At 40.6% G+C, this 25750-nt stretch overlaps 1 protein-coding gene across 1 annotated transcript; it reads left to right on the forward strand.

The window, feature by feature from the left end:
* Positions 1–11207: 11207 nt before the first annotated feature.
* Positions 11208–24584, forward strand: INHBA (inhibin subunit beta A). The gene is made up of 2 exons (XM_074843261.1): positions 11208–11807; positions 22863–24584. The coding sequence occupies exons 1-2, from the start codon at positions 11420–11422 to the stop codon at positions 23747–23749; spliced, it is 1275 nt and encodes a 424-aa protein (XP_074699362.1). The 5' UTR covers positions 11208–11419; the 3' UTR covers positions 23750–24584.
* The last annotated feature ends 1166 nt before the right edge of the window (positions 24585–25750 follow it).

The raw sequence follows: 25750 nt of genomic DNA on the forward strand, positions 1-25750 counted from the left end.
TATCTCTTATACTTAACTTGACAGTTAGAAGACATTTAAGACAAGTTTAGATTCTGTGCAGTTCTTACTGCATTTTAGCCTACTCTTGAATCTCAGAATATGCTTGGGAACAATTTTTTTTTTTTTTCTGAAGTGACCAGATTTTCAGCAGACGCTTAAAAATGTCTCACAACATGTGTAACTCTAGTAATATATCTCCAAATATGTCTCTATTTTCATGTCTAAGTAGCTCATTGTATGCAGAGATCAGGTAATGAAATACCAAACTGTCACTTAAGCAGTTATTTCTATGAGCTGGAGTGCTCAAAGGAAGCTACTGGGGTAGCTTTACATGAAAGAACCACCTCCTGACTTTCACCTTTCTTTCTGAGTCAGAAGTTGTCTTGCAATTCCAGCCTCACAGCCTGTTTCCGTTTCCAGATGGTGACATGCAGCAGACTTCCCATAAACGTTAGGACATCCGGCCATACCTGGGCAATTCAGAGCAGCTTTGCAGCTAGACAGCAGAGGCAGTCTTTCCCAGTGATTCAGCTTCGAGACTATGAGAAAGCAGACTAACATATACAAAAGATGTTTTCTTAACTTTTCATCTTAACCAGAGCTTGACGAACTGCTTCAACATCACTGGCTGAGGAAATGTTTCCAATTGCCTGTGATCAAAGTTAACCAATAATCTGATACAGTGTTTTTACTCTTACAAACACCCACCAAAATGACTGTGAGGGGTCTGGATTGAGTTTTTGTATATGACACTTTCTTCAGTTCTAGATCAGCAGTTCAAACCCAACCTGTGTCAGTTGTGACTAAGATGGTTATTCACAAGACTAAGTTTTGTCTAGGGTAGATTTCCTTTGAAATTGATGGCGAGAGATAGGCTTTTCTGAGGGTGATTCAGGGCAGGAACAGTTAGGTCCTGCTCTGAATCACCTTCAGGAGCTTTCCTCTCTCCACGGCACAGAGACAGGAGCGCCTCGCTACCACATAAAGCTGTGAGAAACTCCCTGCATGGTCCTGCTGGTGGTCCATCTAACCCCCTTTTCTCATTCCAACAGTGGCAACAGTAGATGCTATTTGGAGAGAGAATGTGAGCCTGGACACTTTCTGTGGGCCTGTCCCTTCAAACTCCCCAGCATCTACAATTGTTGTATTAAGGATGTTAAAGGGTATGTCCCTGCCTATTCCCTCTGGTAGTTTTTTATGGAGCTTTTTGAGTCTTCTGATACTGTGCGCCTCCACAGCCTCCTGTGGCAACAAATCCCAGAAGCTTAGTCTCCATTGTGTAAGCACTGTATCTGTTTTAAATCTTCTCCTACTAGTTTCAGTGAGTTTCCCCTAGTACTGCAGGATTTGGTGGATAACACTTCAGCATTGACCTTATCTGCCACCTTCATGATTTTCTAAACCCCAAGCATATCTTCTCTCAGCCTTCTCTTCTCCAAGCTGCCTTTCTTCTTATTAAGCAGCTGCTCCACAACCTTAATCATTTTAGTGGCTCTTCTCTAACTCTACTATGTCCTTCTCTGAGATGTGGAGACCAGAACTGCACACAACACCCACCTTGCGGGTGCACCAGGGCTTTATATAGTGGCAAAATGGTGCCCTCTGTCTTGCTCTCACACTCTTTCTGACAACACCCAACATTTTGCTGGCTTTTTGGACTGCCACTGCACATTAAATTTATAAGTTTGGAGACCTCTACATGACACCTCCAAGACCCCCCTCTCCTTAGGCTGCAGATACCCTTGGGAATACTTCCCTGAACATCACTTCCAGATTGGTTATTTGCTGATTTGTATGAAAGGATTCACTTCCTTCAATTCAGCTCTCAGTCAAAGCAAGACACCACAGCAGGCAGCTCAGCTGAGCGTCCCAAGAACTTGTTGGACTGGGGACATGAGCTAGCCTCTGTGCATGCAAGAATGTGGGTGAGGAAGGCTGTCCTGCGACTGTTCCTGCTGCACCTCTCCTGTGAGCGAGCAAATTACATTATTGTTCAAAGCTGCCAATTTGGCTCTGATCACAGGAGCTAAATTCAGTTTAAGGGGGAAAAAAAGGAACCAGAACTAACCCCCCAAAAAGAATCTGCTTCATGAGAAACATCTGAACACTTCTTTGTTGGTTTTATACTTCCTAGATGCTTGGTTACTGTCCCTGAACAGGCAGCTTCAAAGGAGCAATTAAAAAATGTGTGCATGGACACACAGATGAGCCCTGTTTGCACACAAAAACTTTATTCTGAGCTACCTTATGTCACCCCTTTTAGCAGGAGTCATCACGAGGGCATGACACCAATAAGCAGACAATGAATAAAGAAAATAACTGTTTATAAGTTCATAGTTGGCATACAAAAGTTATTGAAGAGGAACTGATATTCTAGGCAACTGGCCATCACTGCTGCCTATCAACCCTCTGTTCCCTCAACTGTTACTGGGTGTTATAAAGCTCATTTTAAACGCACTTCTACAAGACCTCTGAGCTTGGCAGGTACAATTTTGTGCTCAGTGATAATCAGGCTTAAACCTTATTGTTCATGCACATTGTAGTCTGTAGGCAGACGCTAGGCAAGTAGGTATTTAACTGTCTCCATGTTACACCTCCCACCTGCACTGAGCTACAAGTATAAAATTTCAACCATAAAATGTGAGGTCACATGAGAAAAATTAACGGAAGTAGATTAGTGAATTAAATCCAGATTTGAGGACCCCATACCTGTTCCAAAGGTTTAACCTCAGTGCTACCAAGTCAAATCTTAAGTGTTATAGCCCCAGATTTGAGGAAAATTCTGAGATAAATTCTGAAAATTAGGCAGATTTCCGTTTGAACCCGGAGACTCAGGGTCATCTCCAGGGCTTTCTAAAATGGGAGGGGGGGAGCAGTTTCATTACATCAGCAAATGATGTTTATTTTACTCCCCTCACCTCCCCATATGTGAAATGCTCTCAGTAATTTCCTGTGTTTCCCTGAAAATAATGAATGAAACCCAACCCATCCCTCAGAGGTAAGCTGCATCTCTACTGGACATGAGTCTAAACATTATTTTAAATAACCAACATGAAAACAAACCAGTGCTGGCAGTAAGAATACAGCATGGCGTTGCTCACTGCATATTACGTGCTTTAGCTAGACATCATGTCAAGTTAAAAGAGCTTCTGAATTTGATGGTTAATAGCAAAAATGCTGTACTGAGATTTTCAGCAAAGACACAGATACTTGTTCATGCTCGCTCCTGGGAGAGCCCCAGCATCCTCCTGTGTGATGCAGGGCTAGAAACTGTCTCTCCTAGAAGCTCACTGTTGCCTCAGAAAGCAGCACTGAAGGACACCAAGTAAAGGTGGTGCCAAGATGGTACCAAGGTGGTACCAAGAAAGGCAGAATGCACGACAAGAACTGACACTTGGCTTGATGTCAGCCAAGATCAGCTGGTGTCGGTGCCCTCACCCACATTCTGCCTCCCCTTACGGCTTCTTTCATTCAGATCCTGAAAGGTCATAAGAAACCAAACAACAGCAAGGGCTGTTGTCACTTCTGGCCCACAGATCTCAGAACAGATCTTGATTCTTTCCGTTTTACAGATAGGGAGATGAGGTATTTGTCTTCAGCAGTCGAGGGCAGAGCCAGAGAATCCAGATTTCCTGGGTCCCCAACTAAGACTCTATTCACTAACTGGTTGCAAGCAGTCAGGCTTCCCCTTACTATTTTCACTGCAGGAGGTATTTACTTTTTCACAGTGATTTTCTCCACAGGGGATTCACAATGGACAAAGCAGTAACGATGCACAAGATCAACATACCCTTTTTAAGCCACTTGTTGGTGTCGTCAGTATTTCACTTATGCCAATTCTCTGCTGGCCACTCTCACAGGGAATATCTGTCAATGTGTGACACTGCAGCTTTTCCCAATGACCTGTGCATGATGACTACCTCGGAGGATTTGCCAGCATAACCTCTTGTTGAGTTCAGCTCAACGAAAGTGGCAAGCTTACGAGCTTCATTCAGTTCCCTCCCACACATCAGCAGATTTAGAAGTAATCAAAACATAATAGGCAAAATGTATCCCCATCATCGAGGCAGCTAAAACAATATGAAATTGGGCCTTTCTTACAGTACAAGAACTAGGATCTGTTTTTAAAAGGAAAAGCCAAAAACCAGACATTAATATGTAGAAGTTAAATTAAAAAAAAAAAGCTTTAGATCAGACCTTCTACTGATGTAACCCCATCTCTGAAGTCAGGATGGCTACCCTAATTTACATTAACTAAGGGTCCATCCCTCCTCTTGCAAACAGAGCTGTAAATCTTTCTAAAATCCACAGGCAATATTACACTGGGAAGTTCATCAACGAATAATCATCTGAACAGCTTTTATCTAAGACCTGATTTCTTGTTTCTCTGTTGATCTACCCATAGTTAATATTAACCTTCAGAGTCAAATCTTGATTTGACTGACTTCTGCTCCCACAGTCAGCACTAACTTCATTGGTATCGAGAATTGGCCTTAAAAGCTAAAAGATAACAGGGGTCTGTACTTACACTGTTGTGTGTGTTCTGATTTGACTACTGTAGTAAAAGGAACACAGAACAGAGAATTCAGTGCTTGTCAGAGAAATAAAACCATTCCCCATTATTTTGCAGCTGGCCCAAATATATCCTTGATAAAACTCCACTGATTGAAGTACAATTACATAAGGAATTATTTTGATGTATGTTTTGTGCAACAGATGAAGTTTTCAACAGCATGCAAATTAATTTAGTGGAATCTACCATTCCATAATAACTTTAATTCACCTATAAATGTTAAATGCTGCCCCAACTTTAGCCATAAACTTTTCACCCTACTTGGAACCAAATAGGATCTGTCATCTGGGGGTCCCTCCCTGTGTGCTTTGAATCACTGATGTGACTCTAATCATAACCTCTGGAAATATCTTTGAAGACAGCATCACTCAAGACATTTTACACATTACAGAGCTGTTTCTGAAGAAAAAAAAAAAATTACTTTTCTAGTAATGTACTGAAAAATCACCTGTCAAATGAACAAGCTGTGTGAACAACTTTAGGTCTTTGGACTATCCTCTACAGTTATAACTTCACTCCATATTCTCTGTAATTTCAAGAAAATTCTCTTTGTAAATAGGTTTTCCTCCAAATGCAAAGTTTTGAACAAGTTCTGATTATAGAACACATTTGTGTCATATCACATCACATTAATAACATCATCTGTGTCACCTGGCTTATGTATTCATATCTCCTGGTTTTTATTTTTAAGTGTAAAATGGCAACACATATGCTAAAATAACATGGACATAAAAATATCCCTGTTAAAGAAACAGCTCACTGTTCCATGAGTTGGCAAGAAAAAAGATCAATGAATGACATGGCAGAAGACATAGGTATAGTTTAGAAAGAAAATTAACATACTTGCTTCTGTTAGTCAGATTGACTTTATATAAGATTCTCTTAAAAGAGAACATTTATACTTATCCTGCCCCCCTGCAAAAAGTGTCATACATTAACATTAAAAAAAAAAAAAAGGCAAGAACGTGAAAGTCATTCTTTAGCCCACCCTCTAGACCGAGTTCTTATCCTCAGATGAACTTTATTTTTTGACCAGCTCACTAATTATGATGGCCCCTCTAAACAGCACATAAGCATTAGAGTTAGCAGCAACAGCAAGACTGGCCTTAATTGGTCCACTTACATAAAAGTAGAAACATAAAACTTCTAAATATAAGTTTCTGGCATATCTTTTCTTGCTATTACAGTAAAATAAGGTACAACAGAGTGAGATTCCAGCTGATTTGCACAGAAATCTGTGCCAATGTGTTTTCTAGTGACTGCTCTTCAAAGCAGGAATAGAGACGCACAAATACTGTTGTGTGCAATTTGGGATTCTAAAATAGCTAGTAAATCACACAATCTCCACTAGGTGAATAATGAAGTGGCACTGGGCCATTGTTTTTAATGGTTTGTGAGATAAAATCCACAATTAAGAAAAAAAGAGACAGGTTGCTGGAATACTAACCTTTCTCTCTCAGTCCCATTCCTTTAATTATTTCTGATCCAGCAGGGAACTAAAATATGCCTGCGAGCCAGCAAGATAGGCTCAGCATCACTCTGATGTTTTATGTGTTCTCAATCAGTGGTATCAGAATTTAAGTTAGAAATCCCAACTTCACTAAATGAACAATGATTATCTGGATTCTGAAGCTGCCAGAAAAAAAGAAAGAAAGAAAAAAAAAAACCAGCTACAGTCTTTCCCAAGAGCAATTGCCCTTTCTGGCAGGAAGGGGTAAAAATAGAGGCAGCTCATTAATATGGCTTGGCAGTGCTTAATGGCAGCTGGTCTGAAGAGTTAGATCAGTGGGTCTTTCCAGCAGTACTCCCGGAACACTGCCAGCAGGTGTTGCTGTGTTCAACAAAATGAAAAGAAGTGGAGGGGTGGGGAGAAAAATATTTATAAAGAGAGAAATAGGTGTGAAAAAAAATTAGTCACTGAGTAAAGCTTTCATTAGGCCTTTGGTAAAGCTATACACAAATTCCCCTAGGCAATAAGGAGCATGTTCTGAAATGAATAATGCTTTTCACTTCTCCTAATCTCCTTTCAGAAGTTATCCTGCACTATAAATCACATACATGTTTGCTGTGCTTCACTCGGTAGCCTTCTCTTTTTGTCACAGACCACACGCTTTCACACTGGGAATTCTCTGACCCACTGCCGTTGCGGGAGAAGCTACGGACCGGCTGGGTGCTGCATCAGGAGCGGTGTGATGGTCAGCAGCCGACGCGCCAGCTGCTGCAAACCGAGCACCGCGCTACGCCGAGTCCAAGGAGAAGATAACTTGGTTCCTTTCAGGGCAGTTTTTCCACTCTCTGTAAAACCAATGCAACACAAGATCTCTTGCTGAGCATATGTCTGCTGCCAAATTACAACAGTGACTGCACTACCAGTATGTAACTAATTTCAAAGAGTTTTAGGATGCCAGTTAAAATCAAATTCAGTTTGGTCCTGAGAAAAACAGAATTCCATGCTGGAAAAGTGCTTTGCCAAAACTCAGTTTTAGGATCCCCATTAAAAATACGGTCCTGAAAATAACTAGGTATGTGCACGCTCATTATTTGTTTCTTCAAGCATGCCTCTTACTGTCCCTGAAGGAAAAAAAAAGGAAAAAGAAGAGCTGTTCTTTGTAACAACTGGAACCACCAATGTCAGATTGCAGGAAAGCTACTGAAACCTGTTTCAAGAGGCTTCAATCCACAGCATGTTACAGCCTGAAAACTTATTATATGCATATTAAACCTGGGAAACAAAACAACCTATCTGGTCATATGTTTCCCATTAAGTCCTGATATTTCGCTCACTCTACCAAAGCTGTCGTGTGAATACAGCACACGCACCAGTTGGAATCAATGCTGCTATAAGGACTCCCTGGTATCACTGTAAATTGAAAATTTTAAATCTTTCTTCCCTGATCCAGATCAGCCATATTCCAAGACAGATTAAACTTACATTACCAACAGGACATAAAAATACAATTATAAGTACGATTCAGGCCAAAAAAAAAATCTGAAGGATGGGGATTTTCTGGTAATCAGTGGGTGTTTTGAATGAGTAAAGACTGCATGATCATGCCATTTGTCATAAACGGTACCACATAAAGCCAGCTATTATGTGTGTTTAAGAAAGGAGATAGATTTTGGATTTACTTTTGACCTTATATATATTACTCTTGTACTGCCTAATTGGCATACAGTTATTTCTGATTTTCATTAGTAAACTGAAATGAAAATTGCATTTTATTTTATTCCACATGTGTTAATATCACACTTGCAAAAAATGTGACCTGTCATTCATTGTAACTTATTTTTAGATGTCTAAACATTTTTTAATAGTGTGATGCAATCTGCACGTCAAGAAGCCAGGAGACTTGGACAAGAACAATATGAATCATTTTTTAAGAGCTTTAAAGAGATCCCTAAGTTAACAGAAGGACATATTTATACAAAGACTGAATTAAAAAAATTCATCCACAGCAAAAGGATTCTTAATCAAGTGCATTTTCCTGAATTTGAAAAGAATCCAAATTTGCAAATAGATTATCTGGTATATCCTTAAGTATGAAAGAAGAAGAAAACAATTTGCAAACTAGTAATTAAGTATCTGGCAAACACTGTATTTGAACTAAATCAGTGATATCTACATCTAATAATATCTATATCTAGCTATGCAATAAAACAAGTTGGAGTGTGTCTTCCTGACTCATAATGTTTGCTTTCAGTCTGATTTTAAGTTCTAGTCTTTAAAAGGATACAGAGATCACCACTACAAGTTGAATCCACGATATTTTGTCATGCTAGACAATTAGGAGTTTCCATTAGATAATTACCAGAAGTATGTCTCATACAGGAAAAACAGTCAATTGCTGATGTAACAGGATTAACCAATCCCGCACAGTGATCCGGCCCACTTACTTTTGACAGACATTATATGTGAGTGTACACATGAGAAATACAGTATAAAGCTTCGCATTATAAATACCACAAAGAAGAACTTCAGCAGTTCTTAATGCACAATACAGCAGTCTCCTCCTGAGAGTCAGGACTAGAGAGGTAAAACTTTACATCAGCTTTTTTCTTTTAAAATTGAAACTTTTAATTCCTGTGCATGCTGTTGCATACTGTTAGGGCTATATTGAATGAATGCATATACAGAGCTCTGCAGCTCAGGTAATTTTATAGAAAGAGTCTGAACCACCATTTCTATATTTATTCAAACATCATGTATTTTTGTACATATATATATGTAAGTATGCAAGTACAAATGAACTATGTATCAGCAGTATCAGCAGACTCGCTTTTAGAAAACAGTGGTTTTTAGAAAGTTATGCTTTAATGTTAAATCTGTCATCATCATGGTATGCAAGTAAAATATGCTATACCTATATGTAATAGAGATTGTCTGTGATAAGTGTACCTGTTATATATGGCAAGCGACGTATACCCCACAGCAAGAACCTAAATATACTTATCTGTATTTTATATTGATTTTTGCCTATCCCTTACTTTTCATCAGACACTGTTGGGATAGGTGCTATATTAGAACTATAAATAACCCCTTTAATTATGTCATCTGTTAGTACATCTAATCATGAATGCATATTTTCATCTGAAATTATTTTTTCATCCAATTAAACTTTTAGTTCTATTTCAAGCTGACTTTCAGACTTCATATAATTACAACAGACTTTGGGCTGTTCACAAGATCCAAGAAATTTAGATGTATTATAGCGAGGTTTGTGTTACAAAGATGTGTTTATAAGAATGGCTGCAGGGTTTATAATGCTGACAGACCCATAAGTGTAACAGTATATAACAGTATAGCAACTGAGGTCAGTAAAACACAGATGAGGGTGTACTGTGGATGCCTTATAACAGTGAAAGACTTATAAAAGAGCTTAATTGAAAAGGACTTGCAATATATAACATTTGTAAAACTTTGGTTGATTGTTCAATTACTTCTGTATGTTTCATTTACTCTAACTATAATTCCTTGCCTGTCTCTCAGCCCATGTGCCTGTAGTCATCTCATGGAAATTAGAGACCTTACAATGCTTATATTTATATATTACTGCTTTCCACTAAAATACAATGGTTGATGCTAATGTAGTGAAAGTGGAATATTTGCTGGGTAGGAGGGAAGCACACCTGAGAAGACAGGGGTGTGTGAGAGACAGAATGAAGGGAAGGAGAAGAGAGACGGTAAATACTAAAGAAGCAGAAGCTGTTCTAAGAAAATCTGTACAAGTTAAAGACCAGAGGGAAAGAACCTCAAAAGTTAGAGTCTATCAGCCGTAGTTTTCTCATTTTCCATTACCAAGTTCAAATGTGAGGGAGTTTGCTAACTTCACCCTTGCTAGGTAAGGAACAGAACGGAGAGGCTATAGAATGTGAAGGCAACATGAAGCCATGGCAGTGACACAGGGAATGCCTCTTCACTGCAGCGCGAAACCCTCACGGGCATAAACTAGCAAGACTCTACCAACACTGGTTGAAACTCTGGCTCCTAGCAGTATTTTTGATTGCTTTTCATTCCCGATGTCTTATTCTAATATTATGATTGCTCTGCACGGTGTAAATGAATGAAACAAAAAGAGCCTTCTAATAACAATGGGCCAAATGTAGAAGACCTTACTCAGCCTTCACTCGGACAGGATTATTATTGGCATCGTTGAGGGATTTGCCTGAGTCAGGAGTGAGTATGATCTGGCCAGATGACATGTAACACTTTTCACCTTCAAAGCATTATTCAGATGTTACTTGATTAACCCCAAGCCTAAATATATCTGCCTGAGAACTTCTAGGCACAGACTAGCATAGAAGTAGGGATATTTCTTGTATGGGGGCACTACCTTAGCATGTCACATATATGTGCTGTACCAACTCCTGCTTAGGTTTTCAGTGCCTGACCGCATATTGCAGCTGGGGAGCGTATCATGTATTATATAGCCCTCCAAACAACAGTGTTATTTTGCTCCTGTCAGATCTCTTGCCAGTGTTGATAACCTCCAGCATTTAGAAGTGAGCAGAAAAGATCTTTTCTCTTCTACTCAAGGCAGAATAATGTCCTGCCCAAAATATTCAGAGACCCTGCCCTCATCTCCATCTCATTCACAAGCTATTTAACATCTCCTGCTATCCCTAACAATACCAGGCAGGACCAAGAGCAAGGTGCTCGTTAATAAAAGGCTTCACTCTTTTCATTCATTCATGTTTCCTCTGTTTAGTTAAGCCAGTGATACTGTTGAAGGAATAAAACAAACAAAAAAAAAAAAAAAAAGGGAAAAAAAGAAAAGGGGGGGGGGGGGCACGACAGCCAGGGGGGAGCCAGGAGGGCCAAATGGAGAGAAAAAAAAAGAGAAAAAAAGAGTAAATTTACAGGAATGAAAAGAGATTTTAGAAAGGGGGGAGGGCAGAAACCACGAGTAGTGATATTTGAAGAGAGGTGTGTGTTAGGGGAGCAATGAGCATAAGGAAGCCAGCCTGCCTGTTCCTCCCCCTTCCTAATCATAGCCTTTACTCACAGACAAAACTCCCTCCCTCTCTCATTCACTCACTCACTTTAGGCCAATCCGTCCTCTCTCTCTCTCCCCCTCTCTCTGTGTCTCTCTCCTACTCTGAGACAGAGTCAGAACTCTTCTCCCTGACAGCCACAAACATCTACAGCACTTATTGCATTCAGAGAGGGAACCTGCAAACAAAACTTCACAGAAAACTTTTGGTTCTTGTTCCAGAGAATTTGCTGAAGAGAAGGAAAAACAAACAAACAAACAAACAAACCAAACCAGCCCCAAAAAAACTGTGCGTGAAGGGGGAGGAAAAGCAGGGCCTTTTAAAAAGGGAATCACAACAACTTTTGCTGCCAGGATGCCTTTGCTTTGGAAGAGAGGATTTTTGTTGGTGCTTTGCTGGATTATAGTGAGGAGTTCCCCAACACCAGGATCCGAGGGGCACAGTTCAGTCACTGACTGTCCATCATGTGCCCTTGCCACGCTCTCAAAGGATGTGCCCAGCTCACAGCCTGAGATGGTGGAAGCAGTAAAGAAGCACATACTGAACATGTTGCACTTGAGGGACAGACCTAATATCACCCAGCCGGTGCCCAAGGCAGCACTTTTAAATGCCATCAAAAAACTCCATGTGGGAAAGGTGGGAGAGGATGGTTATGTGGAAATAGAGGATGATGTTGGAAGAAGAGCCGAAATGAATGAAGTTGTGGAGCAAACCTCAGAAATCATCACTTTTGCAGAATCAGGTGAGTGCTTGAAAACCAAATCTGTAAAATACTCTTTCTGCCAGAACTGCAATTAACATCTTTTCTTCTCCTCAGCAATAATGTTTTCTGCAAGGTTGTAGGATGAGACCTGGGGGAAGGGAGAAGGAGGAATGGGATGGGGGGTACAGGACTCTGAAGGAATTTGATTTTTCTGACTTAGACTTGGCTACAGATTACACTTGCTAAGCACAGACAGCCACACAGGGAGGAAGCTCTCTAACCAATCTTGAGCAGAAAGTCAGGCTGCAGCGGGGACCTCCAAACTGTGCCTGTGAAGCCAGAGTACTTGCAGTAAAGTACTGGATTGCAGAGCTGATGGTGAAAGAAAAAGGGCTGAAGCCTTTTAGGGAGTTTATCGGGACAGAAAGTGAGCTGCAAAGTGCTTGAGAAACAACCCTTTCATGCAAAAATTATAGTGGAAGTTATAAAATGAGATGAAGCAGCTTTGACTTTTAGAAGTGAGAGGGCTTTTTTGTGGGTTGTTTGGTTTTGGGTTTTTTTTTGTTTTTTTGGTTGTTTTTTTTCTGTTTTTTTTTTTAAATTTAACACAGCATCTTCGGCAATAAAGAGTTGCAGGGACTGTCAGATGACTTCAATAGAACCGGACAAGTTGCTGTAGCTGATCCAATTTGTAATGCAGACTTCTGCATACTGGAAAAAAAGATTCTGTTCCTAAAACTCTCCCGCAAAAAAAATGCAACCTTGGTAGGGTGTATTTTGAACTCTTTCACAGTTCTGTTTTCCCTAAGTCTTATACAGTAAGAGCTCAGACTGTAGATATTACTAAGTAATGGCTTAAGACTCACATCCACTGCCTATAGGAAACAGCTCTAAAGTTGTACTTTCTGTCTTGTTCCTACATGAATAGGACCAGAACCCATTTTAATTCAATGTATATGTAGTGCATGTATATCTGTTAGTATATGTGAGTATGTTTATACACGCATCAATAGCAGTATCTTGCAATAACTCTATCATCTAACTAACAGCAACTTTTTATGATGCTGTCTAGCCAAAGCATTTTTTCTGTTGCCAAGACGGTTTTAAAAGAATGTCATTGTTTTGTTTGGTACAGCATATGGTAGGCAAAGTATGCAAAGGAACTCCAAGCATTTTTGTTTAAAAGTTTGCTGCAGCAGTATAAACAATTAAGACAACACTCAGAGTTTCCAGTCCTGAAAACCTGTTGACTCAGATGTTCTGTTTGCAGGGAAGCCATGCACAAGAAGTGTGCATGCTTTTAAGAGCAGACGTTCCTGCTTGCTGTCCGATTTCCAGCTGTACAAGGAGCCCTTGCCTTTGGAGTCCTTGTCAATATACACATTATCAGTTCTTTCGGTATGAAACCTCAGGCTTTTCGGTTTTTCCATCCCCTCCACTTCAGAAAGCAGGCAGAAGGTGTCAATGCCAGTGGTCATTAAAAGCAGGGGAAGCTCAACGTTAGTTTAGAAATGAGTTTTTAAAAGCAAGGAAATCTCTAGGCTATCTATGAGTCGGATTCCCCACCTGGTTTTCAGCAGCTTGTTCTAAGCACAGTGAAACACATATGGCATGAGCAGTGGTTTCTCTTCACTGTGTGAATCCCAATCATTTGTAAACACATTATTGTCTCTCCTGAGCTCTGACACAAAGGAATTTGGAATTTGATATATGCCTACTCAGTACGACACCCTCCAACGGCGGCTCCTGAAGCCATTGGCTTTCGGGGTCACGTGAGCAGTGAAAATTGTGCCATTGCCCACACACTGGCCAATAGTCCAGCCACCAGTCCCCCCCGCCACAAACTACCCAACGCTAACACATCACTTAGTTTGATTTACATAGCATTGTCCTACCGCTGCTAGCCAAATTAATTTAAGAAGAGTTATGCTATGGAGTTGCGCAGCTGAAGGACGGGGGCATCCGCTGTGTTCCCATGTATTTTCTTCCCTGCTGCTATTCCTCCACCTTCATGCTGAGCCCATCCTGGAAGCCAAGGCAGAATAGCTGCTCCGGCCCTTTTTCCCATACCTGCTAGGCTTTGATTTGGGAGGAGGGAGGAGCAATTAGCAACCTAGAAACCGAGCTCTAGGGTTTGGGCTTATAATGGAATTGGTAACTCCACTCTGTAGAGCAACTTCAGACTGCTAAAACTGTTTTTCATCCATAGTCATTCATATTTGGTGTCTTGCTAGCAACAGAGGATCTACCACACTTTACAGGTGCCAATGCTGCAGCAACTTCAGTAAACTCTCTCTGGGATCTCTTCCACTCACGTATCAGCAGTATTTTATGTCAAATATTAAAGCAGTATTATTTCTCCTGTTGAGGAAAGTGAGGCAAAAAGAAGGCAAGTGACATGTCACATAGGAAGTATGAGTTAAAAAGGCAGGAATAGAATATAGCCACATGGACAGTGCCCACTTTTCACTCAGTGGGAACTGGGAAGAGTTTGTATAAGTTTAAAACACCAAGCAGGAGAATAAACGTGTTCCTCACGGTCAGGTTAATGTTCTTCCTGCTTTTAATGTGAAACTCGCTCTGTCTCCAAAGAGGGCAATAGGAAATCAATGAAAATGAATGGAAACATCTCACATTGTATCAAATAAAGGTCTATGGAAAGAGAAATAAGACTTTAGGCTTTTTGCTCCTTTGGGTATGACTTGACATAAACCAGCCATTCCCCCTACCTTTCAGAAGCCACATTTACTACTTGCCTTCATAAAAAAGTAGTATTTCCATCTTTCATCAGCTGTATCCTCAGACATACAATGAAATGGAGTGAATGAACAAACAGTGCCCTGTGCACATGGCTCTGGCTTGAGACTGCTATTTTCTAAAATAGACCAAAATTCAAGCGAGCACGGGCTTCGGACAATTACAGGGGACGCTAAATGCAGTGAATTTGTCTGAAGCACAGGTGTAGTTATGTCCAGGAAATCAGCAAAATAGTTGGCAGGTAGTTTTCACAGCTAACAAATCCAGGCAGATCTTTGCAAAACTAATGACCGTGAGTATTGGGCAAAAGTTTACAAATGCACCCTACTGTCCTTTGGCACTCTTACAAGTAAAACATGAAAATTATTTTCTACTTGCATATCAAACTAAGATTACTAACCTCGATTAGTTCTGCTATGAGGGTAGCTGTGCCAGAGCTCTGTGGATTACTTCAAGGTCTTAAAAATAGACTTTTGAGGAGAGGGGTCATACAGTTTTGTGACAAGCAAATCCAACAGGTTCTATAACTGAGAGACCCAATGCTCATAAAATATGGTTGGCTCCTAACTCTTTCATTATTTTAAGTAGATAGCTTATTAGGCAGACCTGGGATTTTGCCAAGTGAATTTGATCCTGGCAACTAAACTACCAATGAAATGGGTTGTTAACATCAGCCCCCACGAAGGTGATAGGAATTACTGGATGGAAATACTGAAATCCAAAGGCTTATAGTTAGGAGAACTGTCAGGAAAAAAATGAGAAGCCTGACAGTTATTTAGACTGCTTCTACCTTTTTGTATCACTTCATACTGAATTCAAGGTGAACTGACTTGATCATGTGATGCCTGCTTTCATGTGCAGATACAGGTGTGTACACACTCACGCCTTTTCCTAGGAAGATGCCTACTCGTGTACAACCAGGCTGGCAGCTCAGGAGGGAAAAAAGGATGGGTCGCTTATGCCTCTTTAAATCATTTCATCAATTTCCTTTTGAAAGCGAATATATTTAATGGTACAGGTATCCGTGCGGAATAAAGAATGGCCACGAGAGGGCACACTCCAAAGGCTTTTTGCTCCACACAAGGCAATCTTCCTGCAAACTCCTATTTTACCTAATTGGATCCTGAATCCCAGAGATCTTTATGCTTATCTGTAGCTTCTCTGAGTGGAGCTCTTGTTTCTCTCTTCTAGTTTATTTAAAAGGCAGAGACTCACTGGAGTGGAAGACTGAAAGTAAAATAATGCAGGAAGGAAACAGGCAAAGGGGAAAAAGACAAATTAATGGATACTAGAAGTTCTGGAAATCTAGAGAGATCAGAAATTATTATTATTATTTTTTACAAGATACTGAGAAATGTGACTGTGAATCATCATCTGAGCTGATTTTCTCACATCTTTTTTTAATGCAGTCTCCTTGGCTTTTAGAAAAGAAGCCTATTTCCCCTTGAAATTTTTTTTTTTTTTTTTTTTTTTTTGCTTTGGCATACTATATCAAAGATTTCAAGTTTAGCAAATGAAAGCAAGTTACTTCCAGAAGAAGAAAGCCATTCTGTATTAATCTGTTTCATTGTAACAAAATGTGAGAATTCAGGGAGGTTGGTTGGTTTGAGAAAGCACAGACGAATCTGAGAAGGTGGGAAACAGTTTAGAAAGAGATACCTGAGAGAGAGAGAAAGTACTGCATGTGTCCATCTCTGTGTGTAGCCATGCACACAGTTTTGTATGCAAAAGCAGTTGGGAATATCTGAATATGCATTTGCCTGTATGTGTGTATAGGGGCATGTATGTCCATATGTACGGGTATGCCAAGGCAGACATGCTTAAATACCCGTGTAGCTGTACCTGCACCATTATAATATGAATAGACCCCTGCAAATAAATATGTGCATTCATGTGCTCTCCTGTGTGCAGGATGCATCTACACTGCATTATGTGTAAATGATTCCTGCCGAGGAGTTCTTATATCTAGATATGTCTGTATGGGTATGAAAAGGCAATCTCATTTAATGCAACAGAGCTTTGCAAGATTGATTTAGGATTGAAGCTTAGTCTACTGGAAGCAATTGGAAGTTCTGTTATTCATTTCGGTGGGCTTGGGATTTGGGCCTTAGTGCACAGAAATTAAACATTTTAATGAAAACAGACTGGCAGCTTCTGATCCACTTAATTTTAGAATTTAAAACAAATTATTACAAACACGTGCAAAAAAATACTCTCTTTTATGAAAGATGAAGACTTGGTATTGTTTTTATCTTGAAATATGTTATTTGTGCAAGTGACTCTAAACTTCGTTTGAGCTATTTTAGACGTAAATGCAAAAATCAAGTAACAAAAAACTTCAAGCAAACAAACACCTTTTTTGTTTCTAAATATTTAAAGCCATGTGGGGGAAGGGCTTTCAATTTGGAAAGAACTCTAGGCTGTGGATGTAAAGTGCTTCTCCCTCCTAACAAAATAGCAGAGGAGAGTCAAGGTTCACCAGAACTGAATTATTTCACATTCTGAATGACCTTGTCAATGCCCCTTTGAGTTAACTTTTCAAGAAAAGGTATTTAAATAAGGTTGCTGCTGCTTTTTCACCCATGAATGCTTGGGGAATAGTTCTTTTTCCCGGTTTTCTTTTTTGGTTTATTTTTTTCTTACAACAAAAATCTCCTTTTGCTGGCAGCAAAGGATATGTGAACATAAAGATAAGGTGTTTGTTATTTGTGTCATAATTGCTCCTCCCTTTGTAAGAGGCAACAGTCAGGCAGTCAGGGAGCAGGAATGAAAGTACGCAACCTGGATGACCAGTCACATACGAGGGGTGATGGATAGTTAGAATAAATCGTTTGCCAGTGATCCATAGGCTGAAATGCATTCACAGAAATGGCCACTGTCTAATCACGGTAATAACACATTTGTAATAATCAATCTGCCCAGGGGATAATTGCCAGATGATAACAGTGCTAAATTCACTGAACAAATTCTATGCTGTGAACAATTCATCTAAATCTAGTGGTCACTCATTAGTAAACATTTTGAGCAATTATCTCTCAATAACCATGCTCTTCTCTTCACTCTCTTTAGAGGAACCTTTCTAGTAACCTATTTTTTTCTGTCTCCTGGGGAACGGAAATGAGAAGTGAAGAGAAGGATGCTTTTGAATGTAATTACAGATTGGCACGCAGTACAAATTCCCCCAAATCTAAACATAGGCAGTAGTAAAGTTAGCAACTAAAATAGGAAAAAAAAGCTCGCTTTGTATGGAAAAACAGTTCACTTACAGTATAACATAAAAATGGTTCAAAATTAAGCAGCAGCGAAGCATGGAAATTTAAAGTAACAGCACCTTCTTACACAGTGAGCATTTTTCAAAGGAAAATTTACATACTGTGTATTAAGAGAAATTAAGAATAAGTCACATTATAATGTCAAAAAGGATAATCACTTTCATTAGGAAAAAAACAGCCTTAAACATTTAACAGCATATGGTTAAAAAAAAAAAAGTAATTTTAATTATCTTAGCATTTTACTCAAAAAAAGATCCTCTTAATTGTATAGCGTAGACCCTGCCTAGTATATGTACATATCTTGAACTAACAGGGCTTGATCTTGAATCCCGCTGCAAATTGCAAATAAATGAGCTTCGACTGCATAGTTAAAGCCAGCGATACTGAAGGAAGGATCCTTAGCCTCAGAGGAAGAGCGTGCTGGAGCCGCAGGCTCCTGCCGTGAGCCCAGCACCAGCTACCCCACGCAGGGCTGCCCCCGCCAGTCCCCCGCGCCTGGGCCCACGAGGGCTCTGCCAGTCCCTCCACGCTCTCCTGCGCCGTGGCTGTCACCGAGGGCTCTGGGGAGCAGGTACCAAGCACACAGCCCCGCGCTCAGCCCTGAGCAGCCCTTCCAGAGGTGCAGAGGAGGGTACCTGTGCAGGCGCCCCTCTGCTCGCGTGTTCAGGTTTCTCTCCTAAAAAGGTGTGTGCGAGCACCACTGAAGAGAAAAACAGATAGGAGCAAACTCTCATGCTATATATACCGATGCTACACTTTCTTTCCATTCAGTAACTCCTTCCATTAAACCTTTTACCATATATGCACTACTTCTTAGGGCTTGTATTTTTAACCATTTCTCACAGCATTTGCCGGTGTCACTCGCGCTGCTAGACTGCTCCCTCAGCGTCACAGCCCTCTTCCTGGAAGGGACTTTGCTCAGCAGTAAAGCAGAGAGGTGGCCTCTCCAAGGCTTTGGGAAGGGGAGATGAGGAAAAGCAATCAAAGGGGGCCCAAAGTAATCCCTCGTCTCCTTTTTCAGCTGCTTTCTGCTATGATAACAATCCAGGCTGTTGACATCGCCGTTTATATGAGCATGGAAGTGATGAAGGCATTACCACCGTTGGGCTGTGGGTCTTTCCACAGGAGTCAGGCAGGAGGAGCAGGATGATTAGGAATGGAAAAAGACCCTTGTAAATCAGCTTCAGCAGATGAAAAGGCAGGACAAGAGGATAAACAAAGTGTAATTATGGAAGTGATACCATCCCCAACTTGCAGGAAGGTCTCCTTTTTACTTTCAGTTAGATTAGCAGTATATATTTCCAAAGCTTTGAACCTGGTCATTAACCCAGACCAGAAAGGAAAGACTGCTAAATCCCTAAGCAATATTTGGACAAAATGAAATACAGTGATTTTTTTTGTCTCAGAACACTTGAAGAATTTATTTTATTGTAGCACTGAACCTTTTGGAAAAAAAGATCCTGTTATAAAGTGAATGTGTAATCATAATAAGCCAGATCCAGAGATCGCAATTCAGTTTTAGCACAGGCCAAACTCTGATTTCAAAATGAGCTTGTCTGAGCATAGTGACCTCGTAAAGACTGCAGGATTCATACCATTTGTGCTGTGTGATCGTAACAAACTAGTTGTGAATGTGGAGAGAATTCAGAAAAGCTTCGTTTTTTCCTAATGTGAAAGCATGCTTTTTATCCCCAACTTTGTACCATTCCCAGTCTCCTTCTAAAAAGATCTGTGAAAGGGAACGGTTTTTTTAAATTGCTATAAAACCTTTTATTAGCTATGCAGGTTTGAGGACTCGGGATTTTGTTTCTTCCAGAAATATTAGGCCCATATAAGCTTCCTGCATCTTTTTTCTTTAGTATCTGAATTGACCATTCGTGTGTGAAAATGTAGCTAACCACATCCAGAGAGGCTGTTATTGTAGCTAACAACCTACAGGGAGGCTGTTATCCCTGTATAACGACATGTCTTATACCACCTCACTCAAACTCAGTTCCCTCCAGTGAAAAAAAAGCAAGTACTCGGGTACTTTCACCATACTATTCTAATATTTTTAGTAATGAGGAAGAATTCAACTTTCACACATACAGGAGCATATGAAAAACGTATTAAGAGAGTCCTTGAGGTCCTGTTTCTTTCATGTAGTATCTGTCAAAAAGACTGGTTGCATTGCTACACTTCTGGCCAGTGCATAAGGTAATATGAATATTTACTGTTGGAGATATGTCACTTCGTAACTATTTTCAACTCCCACTAGCATGGAAATAACAGAATGTGAAATATCATGCATTAGCACTTAAGAGCGTTAGGCTATTCTGTAACACAGGGATGTCTGACTTTTCTGTTCATATGGGCCGTACAGCTTCTTCCCCTTTTGAACCAGGTCTGCACACCCCACCTGCTTTCTTCAGAGCACATGACTGCACCAGTCTTCCATGTTCATGTCCAGAATAGCTGATCTGCTCATGCACAGGATCCCTCCTAGCACCAGAACTGCTGTCTGTGCCCAACTTGGTACCTCAGGAACACAGAATAAGTTTTGCACTTCCCAGCACTATATGCCTATTCCCCGCACCGGCCTGTGAGCTCTGGGGTGAGAGCAGCTGGGAAGAGGCTGCTGGTGTCTGAACACTTTCTGCAGCTTGGTCTAAACCATCTTTTTTTCCCCAAGGTTTTCTTGGGTAGGGACAACAAGCAGAAGACGTTGAATGGAGAGTCTTGGAGGCAGCAACACACTCCTGGCAGGTCACGTCCCTTCAGGTTTCCCTGAAGCCCAGTTTCCCCTCAGAAAGGGTTTATCAGGACTGTGCCAAGGGAAGGGATAAACTAAAGTTAGAAGCTTGCTTTAGAGGAGAGAGTTGAGGGAATGAAGCCACAGGCTGGTTGGCTGGTCCTCGCAGGCTGTAGAAGTATCCATTCTCATGGAGAACACTCTTTACAACATCCCTACATACAAGGCAAGCAGCCTTTTGGACCAGACTTCCTTCAGACTCAAGGAATGTCATTGTACATCTCCTCAAGCTCTGAAACCCGGGTAGGAGTGGGATTAATGCCTGTCACCTGCCCTCTGCTCCAATGCAGCTAGCAGCTTTGCCATAGTTTCATTTCCACGACGGAAAAAAATGGTGTTAGCTGGTAAGAGCTGACGAATGAACATTCAGTCATTCTTGAATGAATCTTATTTAAACAATAATAGAAAAACACTAACTCCACCATGCCTCACAGTACTGGTCAGCTTGTGCTGTCTTTTCTATAAGCCACTTCCTTTTCTAAGGCACAGTCCCCCTGGTTCATGTAGCTCCCTGAGAAATTAATGTAACTCACTTTGGAGACTGGCATCAGCAAAGTCGGTGAGAAGCAGTTAACACAAACCATGTGTTTCCCTATCTCAGTGACAGTTAAAGTCTACAATTTCACACTCTCACTTAGAGGGAAAACAAAAACAAAACGCTGTGCCCTTTGGCCACTGTAATTCAGAAACGTCTGTCTCTTTGACCTGGGAATGCCACCAGGGAAAGCTGACTGTGTCAGTGCCAGGACTTCACAGAGAAGGAAAGCAACAGGTAGCTCAAAGTGCAGCACAGTCTGCCTACAGACTTGAGAAACCAGGAACTCTTGAATTTGCAAGTGAATACAGGATAGATGTCACTTGTGATTTTGCCCCACTTTTGTCTCACCTGAGAACAGGGAAGCAGGGAGATGGTCAGGGAGCCCCTACTAGTGGCATTCAGTGGCAGTGGGAAGCAAGGAGGAGAGCCTTGCTGCTGTGAGAGCAATTTTTCCTGTGTGCGTCCAACCACTTAGTTTGGATCACCACTTGATCTTTTTAGGGTGCAAAGTTCTGGTTCCCTGACAAGCAGAACCACTGCACAGAGAATTGGGTCAACAACCGTGGGTAGCTCAAGAATTATATCACTGACAAACTGGTAATTATGAATACTGTTTCTGTCTCACTAAGGTCAGATATCTCTACATTTCACATCTGTGACCCCAGTCCATTCTGGCTTCCATGCTGAGAAAGAACAAAAGATGCCAACATGGCTTTTTCTTTTGTCAAGAAAATAGAAAAGCACCTCTCTTAAAAAAATAATACCACCACCACCCCCCAGCTAATTCATTCTCTCTTAACTTTTTCATGCTCTAGTGATCAAATTATTAAACAGCCCTTATTATTCATTCCAACTTCTGCCAGGGATATGAGCTCTGTATCAGAGAAACACCCCCTCACCATCATAATCATCATCATGACATCTCAGCAAGTTGATACAATTATGCCAGAGAACCATCCCCATAATTATACAGTTCTTTAGCTCATTTCTCAGTGTATTCACCATTACTATAATCACAGCGAGTACAGTGTGTTAAATTAAGAACAGGATTTACAGCTAACATCTCACAGGATGAAGAGACTGCCTGCTGCAATTCTGCAATTCTTTGCAATATAACTCTGCAAACCTCTCAAAGCCAAGGCTCATATTTTAGTATTTCTTTGTTTTTGAAACAATTGACATTTACAACTCATTTTAAGATGCATATAAGAATGGCATTTTACAGAGGGAGAAAGGGCAGACCTCGTTCCCACATAATTTCCAAAGTATTGCCAAAGAATTGGCAGGTGTGGAACTCACTTCCTAACTTCAGCTATTAGGCACAGATTTGTATGCGTATGGTACATATAGTCATGGACTGTCGTCACAAAAGCATTTTTGCCTTTCAGCTAACAGCTTAAGCAAATGAACTCTTAGCTACTGATGCTTACTTGCCATGAGATGCTTTACATAAATGGCTATATCATTACTATAACAAAAAACTTAGGTTAAAATATGATACTGGAAAACAACATGCAAAGAAATACTTCTCTAAAGAGAGAATTTTCACAAAAGACTAACCGAGGGGGGGATGAGGTGAAGGAAGGTTAGAAGAGAAGAATCATAAAAATTTAAAGAACCGAGTAGGAAACCTAGGGAACTTCATGCCTGTGGTGACAGTAATAGAATTCTCTTTAACAGAATGCGAGCAGACATACTAACAAGTTCTTCCTGTCTATTTCCATTTACCAAATCAGGCACAGCCAAGAAAATGTTGCACTTTGAGATTTCCAAGGAAGGCAGTGAATTATCAGTGGTGGAACATGCTGAAGTGTGGCTCTTCCTGAAGGTCTCCAAGGCCAACCGGAGCAGGACAAAAGTCACCATCCGCCTGTTTCAACAGCAGCGACAGCCAAAAGGCAACTCTGAAGGAGAAGAAGATATGGAGGACGGGGGGCTGAAAGGTGAAAAGAGTGAGACTTTGATTTCAGAAAAGGCAGTGGACACCCGTAAGAGCACTTGGCACATCTTTCCTGTCTCCAGCAGCGTCCAAAGACTCCTGGACCAAGGCAAGAGCTCTCTGGATGTGCGGATTGCCTGCGACCTGTGCCAAGAGACTGGAGCCAGCCTGGTGCTACTGGGCAAGAAGAAGAAAAAGGAAGATGATGGGGAAGGGAAAGAAAAGGAAGCTGGAGAATTCACAGGAGAAGAGGAGAAAGAGCAATCGCATCGGCCCTTCCTGATGATGCTTGCCCGGCACTCAGAGGACCGCCAGCACAGGCGGCGGAGACGAGGCCTGGAGTGTGATGGCAAAGTCAACATCTGCTGCAAGAAGCAGTTCTTTGTCAGCTTCAAGGACATAGGATGGAGTGACTGGATCATTGCACCTACAGGTTATCATGCCAACTACTGCGAAGGAGAGTGCCCTAGCCATATAGCAGGCACATCTGGTTCATCGTTATCTTTCCACTCCACTGTCATCAACCATTACCGCATGCGGGGCCATAGCCCCTTTGCCAACCTCAAGTCATGTTGTGTGCCCACCAAGCTGCGGCCCATGTCCATGCTCTACTATGACGATGGCCAGAACATCATTAAGAAAGACATACAGAATATGATTGTGGAGGAGTGTGGCTGTTCATAGACACATGTGTGCGCAAGACCCTTCTCGTTCAGTTGAGAAGAAAATGTATCAAAAGCCCAAGAAGAGGAAAGACCGGACATGGTATAACCTTTTTTGAATGAAAAAATCATCGGAAATAAAAGCAAAAACAAAAGAGAGAGAGAAAAGAGGAAAAAAAAAAAAAAAAAGACTTATGGAGGATCAGAAAAGACTGCAGCTATAAAAAGGAAGAAAGCTTCATGAACCCGGGCTTGAATGAGATACGTCTGAATGGTGGTATGGGTTGGGGATTTCCCCTTCCTTTCAGTATGCTCCTTATCTTATTACATAGTATACTAAACATTAGTTATTACTAGGGGAGTTATGTTCCCTCCCTTAGTTACCCATCAGTTCAAGCCGTGGTAGCAGCTCATCTAACCTGCAGCAATTTGGACTAAGTCCAAAATGTCATTGAAATTCCTTGAAAAGCCATGTGTATGAACACTACATTCACTGGCACTTTCCCCCAGAATTTACCGAGGAACTGAGTAGGTGTGTAGTGTTTGTGTGTATATGTATATGGCTATGTATTTATATACATATCTCTATACATACAGACACTATACACATACATATACTTAACATTGGTAAAGGGACAATATTGTGCAGGTGTATACACCTTCATCTTCTGCACTACATTTACAAAAAAAAAAAAAAGAAAAAAGGAAAAAAGAAAAATGAAGAAAAAACAGAATAAAAAAAGAACAAATGAAAGAATAAAAGTTACATTTTGTAAAGGTGCTTACAACGTTAGAACTATGCAACCTAGTTGGTTTGAAACTGTTTACCTGCAAGAGAAAGAAAAAAAAACCAGAAAGACTTTTTTTTAAAAGGAAGTAACTTGTTTTAAAAAAAATTCTTCAGTGAGAGATACTTGAAAGGAACATGTTTGTCCAGTTACTGGAGCCAAACATTTCTATATTTTGTAAAAAAAAATTTTTAATCGTTTACTATTTGCACTACAATGGTGTCTGACCTGTCTAATCCTTATTTAACAAATATTTGCAAGGGAGGGTGGTTGGGTGTGGGAGGGGTTGAGAGCTGCACTTATTGTGAGCTATACAAGAACTGCTACAGCACACAAAATAGCTATTTTTATTATTATAATAATTATTATTATTTTGTACCTTAAAATGAATAGACACATACACCAAAGACATTTGTGCGAGCCTCTAAAAAGTCTGTGGTTGGTACCATTCACCTGTAATAAGTTAGGGTTTGAATTAAGGGTCAGTGGGTTGATTACATTCAGGCTAGAATATCTGTTAACCAGTTAAATTCAAATTGTGCCCTCAACAGAAAATTGCCATTTGAAGCACGCCCAGAAAAGCCCTGGGATTTGGATCCAAGGTGCTCGGATCTGAGGTCCATCTAAGCATAATTGTACTCTTTTGCATGTACAACACTAAGACTTGTCCCTGGTGCACAGCAACTGTGCATTGTTGGGAAACAACTTTATACAAGGGATATACATATATATATATATGTATATATTTCTGTATGTATATATGTATGTATACACAAGGTATAAGCACTTCTGGCTTCACTTTAATGTTCTTAAAACAATGAATGTTTGTGTGCAAAGCACAGTATGTTAAAAGATTGTTTGTTTGTTGCTACCAAGTGGGAGGCTACACGTTCAAAATGGCATTTGTGTGAGAGAAACCTAAAGTGCTGGTGTACACTTAGAAAGTCTTGATGTAAAATTGCAAGCAGCTTTGGGCCTGCCCACTGTCGCCCCTGCAAATATACAGAAAATGGCAGTTGTGGTAGGATTTCTGTTTGAAATGCAGTCTTCGGCAAAAGACTGGCTTCTCAACCACCACCCTCTAGCATGACAACTCTTAATGGGTTTGCGCGTTACCTGTAAGACCTAATTTTCAGTGTCAACACCTAACCTGAAGGGTCCAACCCGTAGGGCATAGGTAGATAGTTTTTTTAAAAAATTCTATCGCTGTCATATTTAAAAGAATGTTAAAGTTA

This window comes from Strix aluco, chromosome 1, assembly GCF_031877795.1.
Source record: "Strix aluco isolate bStrAlu1 chromosome 1, bStrAlu1.hap1, whole genome shotgun sequence".
Lineage (NCBI taxonomy): Eukaryota > Metazoa > Chordata > Aves > Strigiformes > Strigidae > Strix > Strix aluco.

Coding starts and splice junctions, on each gene's coding strand:
- INHBA (XM_074843261.1), top strand. CDS start 11,420: ATGCCTTTGCTTTGGAAGAGAGGATTTTTGTTGGTGCTTTGCTGGATT. Junction 11,808..22,862: donor CATCACTTTTGCAGAATCAG/GTGAGTGCTTGA, acceptor TTACCAAATCAG/GCACAGCCAAGAAAATGTTG.